The following is a 10,657-nucleotide window of genomic DNA, read 5'->3' on the forward strand; positions in this document are numbered from 1 at the left end:
ACCCTTAATCTTGTTAAGTTTTAGTAAAATAAAGTTCATGAGGCTATTTAGTCCTAAACTAACTGGCTGTACCATCTTGCTTTGCATGTCTCAAATTATAGTTGCTTGTACTGTCAGTAACATTTAAAGCTAATTCACTACACTGTATGAAAGCTGCTACACAGAAAATTGTATTTTTAGGGTCTATTAATAGCCTTGGCATAGCCTATTTGACACTGCCACAACAACTAGTAATTATTTCTAATAAATGCGAAATTAATCAAATTATGGTAAACTTGTTGAAACGTGAGGGAATCTATGAATTTTCAAGGAGTGAGTCTTGCTACAGTTGTGTACTAGATAGGTATAATTTCCCTCATTTTTTAAAAAATAAACAAGAATTCCAGCAGCAGTGACAAGTGTATTTTTATTCTCTCATTTAAAACCATTCCAGACAGAAACATTAATGACTACTGTGCTATACAAATCCAACACTCTTCCATAAGTTCACACAAAAAAATTGCTGGGTATTATAAGAATGATAAAATTGCCATTTTAGAGGTGGTAGAGGGCATGGCAGACACTCTCTACTGATTCTGTTAAAGGTGGTCCAGATGGATGCACATTTTACAAGTGATTCAGGACTCATACCGAAAATGAAGATAGATATTAACAGCCATTAAAAAAAAAGAAAAAAAATCCAATAGAAATAAATATTACAAGTCATTGTGGATTAAATACACATGAAGAATAATCACTAACAAAAAAATCAATGCCATCAAAATAAAAGAAGCCAAAGTCTTTAAAGGGTTTGTGAAACATCATACCAAACGTAACTAGATAATCCCAAAGGAAGCCCTCTAATATTAAACTCCAAAAGGCATTTATCTCCATTCCTACTGTTATGCTGGGTTTTATGGTTGACTCCATAAATGAGAAAATCCTCTTTAAACACTACCCATCAAAGAAATAGTTTTAATCTGACAGCTTTAGTCTTTAGGAAAATAAATCAAACATCTAACCAAATAAAAAGGTAATAGAAAACGGAAGCCATGGTCAAAATAAACCATCTCAGGGGAGTGCGGAAGGAGAGGAAGGACGGTAATTTGGAGGGTGATGTAGTAGTGTTAGTGTGTGTTGTGTTCGTGCTGGTTGTCACCAGACTTTGGTGTGTGCCTGCGTGTCGACTTATATTGTACTGGTACGTGTTTGGAGAAGTTGGACTCTGCTGGTTCAGGGACCACAGAGTTTAAAATGAGCTCCTGGCTCACAAATTCACATACCGTACATCATGTGTGTACAGTAAAAAAGCCAGACCCACAACTATGTTAGATTTACTCAAACTGTTTCCACAAATTACTCTGAGCAGTTAAACCAATAGTTTGACAACACATTTCATTAATGAATCCCTGCAAATTGATTGCAAGACAACAAACATTTCAACAGACACATTTTGCTATAGCTTAAAGCAGTTTTTACATTTTTTGGAAGGACATTCCACTCTTTAACACATATCTTTTATCAGATACATTTTCTTTTAGTCTGATCAAAAAAGTCGTCATGAGACAAAATCATCCATGCGATCACCAAATCTTTTTTTTTAACTGACAGACAACAGAAGTTCAGTAAAGGAGTGTGAGCTCCCCTTGTGAATACTGTTTCAGTGTACCAGTACTCGTGTTACAGTGCAAATATTCGGTTTATTAATTGATAATGACTCTCAGAGTGTTCAAGATGAGAGAGCAGGTTTCCTCAATGGCAGATAACGGATATAGTGTTCTCTTCAGGGTGGGGGACAGAAAAGGGACAGATACAGAAAAGAAAACGACTGGGTTTTAGAAACAGCCGGTGAGATATTTGTTTGAGCATGAAATATGCTGGGATTAGCAGGAACAGCCTCCTTCACTGACAGGTAGCTCTGGTAGCTTCTCAATCTGTATGTCAATCACTGAAGGGTTCATTAGTTAAGGAACAGCATGGGACAGAAAAATGCAACACAAAATTGTACATGAGAGGTTTTAGGGATAATATTTGATCTAATGTATGACTAGAAAATGTTGGGACTTTTGTTTTCCACTGTGGGACATGACAAGGGTTCAGGGAAAAATAATATTACGTTACAGTTTTATGAAACAGCCAAACAACCTCCAATTATATAAACAACGTATCTTTAATGTTTTTCATTTTAATGTAACCTGTGAAGCTATGTGGTTCTTAGCATATTTTCAAATCTGAGCATTTCCTGGAAAATACTGGTTCAAGCACAAAACCACGAACCTCAGACGATGGCAGAATACAGCAGGCTAGTTTGACTATTTCCCATCTATGAAATTAACTACTGAATAGAAATTAGCTGGCAGTCTTTGTCTTCTTTAAAAAGGTTTCATTTAATTGTAAACCCTGCCTAGCCTTCACTAAGAGAAGATTGATTAAAAAGAAAGCTGAGTTTTGTTTTTTTGATGGACAGAATTGTTTTCATTCATTCCAGGTATTTCTGACAAACCTCTACTTGAGGCCTATGATGCATGAGTGATTTTGAATGCTTTCAACATGATTTTGATGCAATCTGAATATTTCACAATTGCAGTTAATCAAAGAGACAATGATTAAAATACCCCGAAAAAATAGATACTGGCCAGAGTATTCTTTTTTTTTTTTAAGATTATTTTTGGGCTTTTTTTTTAGACTTTGTTTCATAGGAAATATATAGGAGACCAGGAAATATGGGATGACAGGCAGCATCAGGAGTCTAACCAGTGGCCAGTGCAACAAGAACTTAAGCCTCTATATGTGGGGTGCCTGCTCTACCAACTGAGCTAAACCAGCGCCCCTGGACTATTTCTGTGACAGTATATCCTGTAAAACGGTCAGTTGAAGAAAAATAAGTGCCCTCAGTGGTGAAATACATCTAAAGGGACACATGGGTTGAACAACAATAGCTGCCTGTCACACTGCAGCACTACATCTTCTTTATGGCAGGAAAAGTAAGAGAGCTAGAAGACCTCCTGCCTCTCCTCTGTCATGTCGGAAACAGACACCGACACTGACGTGAACACAAAGGATACTGTCCTCTCTACTCTTGTCCTGTGAGGTATCCATGCCAGGGAGGGCTGCTGCCACACGGCGGAAAAGCTGGAGGGGAAGAAAACCAGATGTTATCTGTCAAAAAAAGAAATACTCCAGGCATGACAGAAACAAAAACTGAAATCCAGACAGCGGGCTTTGTGTACTCCCATAACATTATTTAGCACAGCACTCACTTGAAGCTCGCACAGAGGAAGATGACCAGCAGAGCTTTTTCCAAATTTGATTAGAATTAAGCAGCATGTGTTTGAGCTACTGTAAGGCCACATGTATGAACTGCAGAAGTGGCTTGGTAGAGTGTGTCATTTTGACCTTCCACTGTGAGAGCTTGAAGGATTGTAAGTGATCGATTGATTCAAATGGATTTAAAAGGCAAAGTGTTCAATGCATGATGATGCTCAACATGCCTACCCCCTCTTTATTTCATCACATAGACCACAGACTGTATTATAGAAGTGTACCGAGTCGTTAGTTCTGAAAAGTAAATGATAATAACCAGCACGGGGCAACTTTACAAATTCAAGGAATAAAGAAAAATATGTAAAAACAATCCTATTTATCACTTTCTCACCACCAAAAAGGTAACATTTCCACTAAAGCTATGTATGTTTAAGGGTGTGGCCATCTTATTATTTCTAAGTTACTACAAGGCTAATATTTTAACCAGGGTATAGGTATAAAAATGTGTATCCATCTTTAAATATTGTCACTTCTGGCTCCTAAAAAAACAGTAACAACATTGTACAAATATGAACTGAAGGCTTAAACAATAGTCCACAAACTGCTGGGTGAGTCCACTTCTATATACAGTGTGTGTGTGTGTGTGTAGAAATAGACTAGATACATGTGCAGATGTCACAGCAACAAAAAAATAATACAAATTGCTTCAGTAAGTCCAGTGGGAGGCATTGGTTTGCAGACCCTGACCCACCTCGAAGTCTGTATGATCAAAAAGGTGGAATGTATTATTACCTCAAGCAGGTGGGAAAGAGCTTGAAAACAAATCCAACCTTACTTCAGCATAGAGACAGTCGATGTAGAAAGCACACTTTTATGCATGCATGAAATAGAAGCCAATCAGAAGGGAGCTTGAGCTTGGCTATCAACAAAAAAAAACACACACAAGGTGCACACGCTCTACCTGTTTGACATTGTAGCCTGTCTTTGCACTTGTTTCAATAAACAGAACATTCATCTCTTTCGCTCTCTGTTCTCCCTCCTCTGTGGTTATCTGTCTGTGATGACCCACCGCACACAACATACATAACATTCACAGGGAACACGCACACATCGCCACACACATTGACAAGAAGACAAGGGAAAAAATACAGATAGTGATTATGTTGAAATGGACTAAGAAGTCGTGCCCCTTCCTGCTGCTGCTGCTGCCACGTGAGCTGGAGACCAAAAGACTTCCAGTAGACATTTGGTAATTCAATTTTCTACAGAATATTAACAAGGACTCTCATATCCAATAATATATTGAATAAATACCTATTTTAGGATGATTTAAATTAATATAGCGTACTCTTAAGGAACTTATTACTCAACTCCCCAAACCTTGCCATCTGATTTTGAGAATTCTGAGGACTTTTGGAGGTGGTGCTCATGCGGCAGCATCCTCAACAGGCTTAGAGAGCACTACTCACTCTTACCTGCTTGACGTTGTAGCCAGCTTTCGCACTAGTCTCTATAAACATTACATTTAGTTCTTTGGCTTTCCGCTCACCCTCTTCAATAGATACTTGCCTGTGGCAGATAAGGGGGTTAAGAGATGCACAGCTATACACACACTGCATAACTTCATTAAACAGGTGGATAAAGTGGATCAAACAGTAGACACTTTCAGATGAAATATTATCAAACATCACAGAAGATTTAGTTATCTTTTTAAGATTAAAACATCAATATCAATAATCAGTAGTGGGTGAATCTTGGAGAACAAGGCCTTGGTACAAAAAAAGTCAATAACAGCTTTGACGTCCATAAAGGGCTATGCTAACTTGCTCTGATCTCCTGATGCCTTAGGAAGGACTGAGGATCTCAGTATTGATAGGCAAGCAGCAGCAATCAATAACTTCATTAGTTTGCTCTCAAGAAAAGAGGACCACGTTACCTTTTATCTGCAAGGTCTGTCTTGTTCCCCACCAACATGATAATGACATCACTTCCTCTCTCTGTCCTCACATCGTCTATCCATTTTGTGGTTTGCTGGAAGGAGTTGACATCTGAAAGAGAGACAAGGAAAAAACAGGAAGAAGAGCATCAGTATTCAGGAGGTGAAAATCCTCAGCTGTGAAAACAGATGGGTTTGTGACAGGAAGACAAAGAGGAAATAGAACAACATCCCACAGCTCAACCAAGTCTTAAATAGATGTTTTGAAATACTGAATTTTTAAAGTTTAAAAGCTATGTCGGCTTGCATCACATTAAAAAAAAATGTATTTCTGTATAATAGTATATTTTTTAATTATAACTGTTGTAGGCATTTACACGTTCTTGACAGACCCTCATTTCTCTGATAACAACACATTACAGAGGACAAACAAAATGTAGCATTTTCGTAAGAAACATGATCGCACATGTAATCCACCTACTTGTGATGTCATACACTACCACAGCAGCAGCAGAGTCTCTTATGTAACTTGGGATGAGGCTGCGAAATCGCTCTTGCCCCGCTGTGTCCCACAACTGCAACCGAATCTGCTGGGCAGGAAGGGGCAAGGGATGGGAGGAGAAATAAAAGAAGAGAAAAAGGAAAAAAAATATACAGAGGGAATGAAAATTATACAAGAAAAAAAGAGGTCAGAGATGAGGTACGCTGTGGTGACATAAAGCAAATAGAATGAAAACTCAATAAAGTCAAATGGGGAAAAGACAGAGAGGATAGAAGACGCGGGGGCATGCAGGTAGTGAAGGACCACCAGAGAGAGCAAGCTGTCTGGGCCTGGAGGGGGAAATAAATAAATAATCATCCTTCACTTGTCATTAACCCCCCCCCCCCCTCCTGATCAAGCAAGGTGTTCAATTTCAAAACATGAATGAAGAGAATAGAAGGAGGGGAAGAAAGGAGAGGAAGAAAACTTGTGTTGAGGGGAAAAACAAAGGAAGGATCATCATGGGGATACGGCATCCAGCGCACACTTGAATGGAAGTGCAACTGCTGCGTTTGTTTGTTAGAAAGAACATTACCAATTTCTTTGAGACAAAAAAACTATTCTATTCAATTATATCAACAATTAATATCAGTGTAGTTTGATAAACAGAAAAATATAAAGCTGAGACCGAATACACAGAAGAAAACATTCCAATCTTGACAAAAATGAACATTTAGGGTCTGATTGACCAATAGCAGCGAATAAAAATACTTACAGTTCTGTCTTCAAGGTACATGGTTTTCGACAGGAAATCGATTCCAATTGTGGCCTGAAATGGGTTACAACAACTTAAAAAACGTATTTGTCTTTAGTTTAACCCATTAATGTTTAGTTTTAGAAGGATATGAATATTATGATTGTAGTGGTTGGAGGCGTTTGTTTTACCTGGTAAGTGTTGTCGAAGCTGTCATACATGAACCTGGTGATCAGGGATGTCTTTCCCACTGAAAGAAAATAGAGACACCATTAACCACTGTTAGTGCAATGATCACCACTTAATTTGCTCTCCTCCATAAAGACCAAACTGATACCAATTCTATTTGTAACTGTTCTATATCCTTATTGAATCATTTTGAAAACAACTTGGGGAAAAAATGCCAAAAAAACAATTAAGAAAATACTAAAGGATTTCTCAGAGGCCACTGTGACAACTTCAGGTAAAACATTCATCTGCTCAACAAACCAAACAACCTAAGATATTCATTATGTAAGTATGTAACACACAATCATTTCAGTTTAAAATGTATAAAATCATAAACAAAACCAAAATTAAAACAGCCTTATTTTTGTAACGTTCTACAAAATGGACAGAGTATCTCTTCCTTCCTATATGAAGGCCCATTTAAAAAGTAAGTATCTTACAAGGTCTTGTATGGGCTGGCCTCCTGCTTAACATCACTGACTATTTGAAGTGTTAACCAACAGCATATAAAGGGTGACTGCAACTTCTATATAAAAACTTGAAAATACAAAGCAGCATGTGTAAGAGCAAACATCAAAGCCATGTGCAGTCAATGAGCAACAGATTCTTTTTTTACATTAAAGGGTGTGGTGTGCTATCCTTTAAGTATTCAAGGAGAAGTTGAGGAATGCAGAGATTCAAGAATGGTAGGGAACCAGGTTCCCCATTTATTTCCCTTCTCAAACTATTTGCCTTGAGGTGTCCAGTCCTGTTCTGACCAGCAGTGACAATCTTTGATGCTCATTGTCGATGCTAAAAAACAAGACATTGTCATCCACTACTCCCTTCCACAACCACTTTGTTGTTATAAAGAAAAAAGAAAGAAGACTCTTTCAATGTTGACAATGTTTACTAATTTAAAAAAACACTTTTAAATCATCACTACGCAGAGTCACTGGTATGGTGTCCTTAGGCATTTAGACAGTGTTCTCCTGCATTGGACAGTTTTACTGAGCATCAAGTAACGACGACAGGACTACAGACAACTCTGCTGTTATCAGTTTTACATGGGGCACCTGCTGACCACAGGAAAACACAACTTTTTTTTCCTTCCTTGATTAAAGATGGGAGTCACATTGAAGTGCACAATACCTGTAAAAACAGTTACAGGTATCAAGAATGCATTTTGGGGAATGTGGAGCATAGTCCTCCACATTCTTTGAACAAGTATAGAGGAGCCTTCAGCAACTGGAAAAATGCATTTGAAAGGAACATTTGGGCATTGCGAGGCCCAGCGTCTCTCTCAGATTTGCAATTTTGCAGTAATTTTCTTGTTCATTTCAGGTCACAGACTCTTGCACTTTCTGCTTATTTGCACTTCTATTGAGATGCCAAACCTCATTTCGTTACTCTATACTTGTATATGTGTAATGACAATAAAGTTGAATCTCATCTCATTTAGAATATAAAAATAGGAATAGTATAAATATGAATATTCCAAATTCAGAATACACTTAGTGCTGCTTTGTCGTAAAAAAAAACACGTTTGTCAAGTAGTAAGGATGTATACTTTATAACTTTCCCTTGTCGTATTACTCTTCCAGTACAAGTACACGGTTTGCCTGGAAAGGGGGAACATGAGTAGTGGGAGTGTAGGCTTGCTGCTGAACATATCACCTCTTCTCAGAACACGCAGGGTGCAACAAGTGATCTGATTGTGAAATCACTGCAACATTAATGTGGACTCTGACGGATGATGACATCATCAAAGACAACTCATCACCTGAGGTCAACTTAAGCCTGTTACTGTATCCTCTACTGAGAAAGTAGTACTGAAATCTAAAACTACTCGAGTGTAACAACTTTAAAGTGAAAACACTGTTTTAATCACTCTGTCACATAGTGAAGTTTAATTGACACTTCTAACTTTCTGCTCTTGCCTAATAACATATCGGTTACCTAACAAGCTAGGAAGTACATTTGCACCTGAACAAGATCAGATTGAACATGAGGAAAAGGTCGTACATCATTTCCATGAAGCCTACGTGGACTCACAGTTAGAAACAAATGACTGAGTCGCGATTCCTTCTGCCAAGTTTTAACGCTGCTAATGCTAACTAGCCCCTTAACGCAATCAACCACACAAAACCAATAAACTGAAGGATAACAACTCCAACAAAGACACCTTTCAGAAACGTTTAAGGTTGGATAGACTCACCACTCTGTTCCCCGAGAAAGACCAATTTAAATTTTCTTAAGGGGTTTCCGAAGTCTCCGGCCGCAGACATGTCTGTGAGAAGCTCTGACGTTTCTGTGAGGGAGCTCCCGAGCTAATGCTAACTACTTAATGCTAACCTGCTGTTGTACGATATGGGTGGTACGGGAGGGTGGGGGGGGTCGTTTTACCGGCTTGCCAACCCTTTACACGGGTCGCCTTTGGAGGTTACGTACCCTATAAAGACCCCTTTACGCCTTTAAGACACTTTTGACAACTCTCTAACTACAGCAGCCAAGTTAACATCGCTGTCAGTTGTCTAACATGTCTAGACCAGCTAGCCACCCTGGACTACTCTTCTTCTTCTTCTTCTTCTTCTTCTTCTTCTTCTTCTACTTCACTCTGTTGGTTACCTCGCACATTCTGCCGACCTGCCCCCTACTGGTGAAGAAAACCCACAACGAGAGACTGTGTATCTATATGACAGACACATTACTGTAGAACATAACAACAATATGCACACGTTTAATAATATATCCTGTTAATTTAATCGGTTAAAGTGACTAAAATCCAAGCCTTTACAGCCCAAACAACCTCCAGTGATTGAAGCATGTACGGCCACAAGAGGGCGTACTTACACCAGCATATCTCACGCATAATAACCCTTTGTGAGAATCCATTGACTTTGATAATCTCTTTCATTAGCAGTCCAGAGGGGCATGAATGAGCTGTACACTGTTATTGAAGTGACATTCAAAAAAACGTGTAAGTTTCAGATTGTTCATTGAGCAGTGAACATGATAAAAAGATACGGGCCTGACCCGAGAACAGAATTACAATTATAGTTATGGATAGCTTTAAGTAGGATCTGTGATTGCCTAGTTGAAGTCTAACTTCCTAGGTTTATTAATTAGACACTTCATGTTGGATTGATTTCAGAAATAACTGTGTAGCTTTTATTTGATTTCTTTTGACCCAACAGCTCAGCCGCGACGCTTAAGGCTGAACTTCTGTGGAAACATATATCCTACGGTGAATTTATTCATTTGCAACTGCCTGATACACACAAAAAAAGTTAAATTAGGCCTACCAGAGTTCACAAGTGAAATGCTTTATTTAAAATTGAAAATTAATTAAGAGATTCAATTTATTCGAGTTCAGCTTTACAAGGTCTAAGAAAAAGCCGTTCATGTTAAAAATTTTAAACAAAATATTTTTCATTGACACGATTCATAATCTAAAGATTGTCATGTTGTGGTGAAAATAACACATTAACGGGTAGCACACATTGTAAATCTATTCTATCACACATTAAAAGTAAAATTAAAAATCAAATAATAATAATCACATTTGTTACAAGAAAGAGATGATCCAATATTATGTATTTTAAAGATTTAAACATAAGGGATATTGCTGAGGTACTAAGTAATTATGAGTCTGCTCTTATTTGAATACTACATCATGATTCATCATTATTATAATCAAGTTTATGAATTATCACCACTAATTGAAATATTACCAAGTGCCCTTGTTGTGAGGATAATTCTTCTCTCACATAACTCTCATAAACATTACATGGGTTTAAATATTGATTACCCCTGCAAGAAGTGTGCAGTTCATACAGGGACATTTAAAGGGTATTCTTTAAGGGCATCTTTATGAGATTACACATTAATGAAACTTATAAACTGAAATATGAATAAAATAAGTGACACTTTGCAGTTCTTTCAAAAATATGCATTGAAAAAGAAATACACCTTTTTGCCTTTTCATGAAATGGCTCCCTAACTATTGTGCTAATAGAATTGCGTCTGTGTAACC

General features: G+C 37.8%; 1 protein-coding gene across 4 annotated transcripts; it reads right to left on the minus strand.

Moving 5' to 3' along the window:
• Positions 1-387: 387 nt before the first annotated feature.
• rab6a (RAB6A, member RAS oncogene family) lies at positions 388-9,219 on the minus strand. 4 transcript variants are annotated; one of them, XM_029276666.2, is made up of 8 exons: positions 8,840-9,219; positions 6,606-6,664; positions 6,436-6,489; positions 5,661-5,769; positions 5,180-5,291; positions 4,719-4,812; positions 3,045-3,111; positions 388-1,927 (listed from the first exon to the last, which is right to left on the minus strand). In XM_029276666.2, the coding sequence occupies exons 1-8, from the start codon at positions 8,907-8,909 to the stop codon at positions 1,863-1,865; spliced, it is 630 nt and encodes a 209-aa protein (XP_029132499.1). In that variant the 5' UTR covers positions 8,910-9,219; the 3' UTR covers positions 388-1,862. The 4 variants fall into 4 exon arrangements, with proteins under 4 accessions (XP_029132499.1, XP_029132497.1, XP_020485867.1 ...); XM_029276664.2 differs by lacking the exon at positions 4,719-4,812 and adding an exon at positions 4,205-4,298 and having other exon boundaries at positions 8,840-9,218; XM_020630211.3 differs by having other exon boundaries at positions 5,661-5,766; positions 8,840-9,217.
• Positions 9,220-10,657: the final 1,438 nt, after the last annotated feature.

This window comes from Labrus bergylta, chromosome 14 (assembly GCF_963930695.1).
Source record: "Labrus bergylta chromosome 14, fLabBer1.1, whole genome shotgun sequence".
Taxonomy (NCBI): Eukaryota; Metazoa; Chordata; class Actinopteri; order Labriformes; family Labridae; genus Labrus; species Labrus bergylta.

What these genes read in the sequence shown, in the direction of transcription:
- rab6a (XM_029276666.2), bottom strand. Translation starts at nt 8,909, where the DNA reads ATGTCTGCGGCCGGAGACTTCGGAAACCCCTTAAGAAAATTTAAATTG. An exon ending in GGTAGTGTATGACATCACAA is followed by an intron (nt 5,292 to 5,660) that starts GTAGGTGGATTA and finishes TCTCTCTTTCAG; the next exon opens with ATGTCAACTCCTTCCAGCAA. An exon ending in GGACAAGAGTAGAGAGGACA is followed by an intron (nt 1,928 to 3,044) that starts GTATCCTTTGTG and finishes TGAACCCTTCAG; the next exon opens with TGATTGACATACAGATTGAG.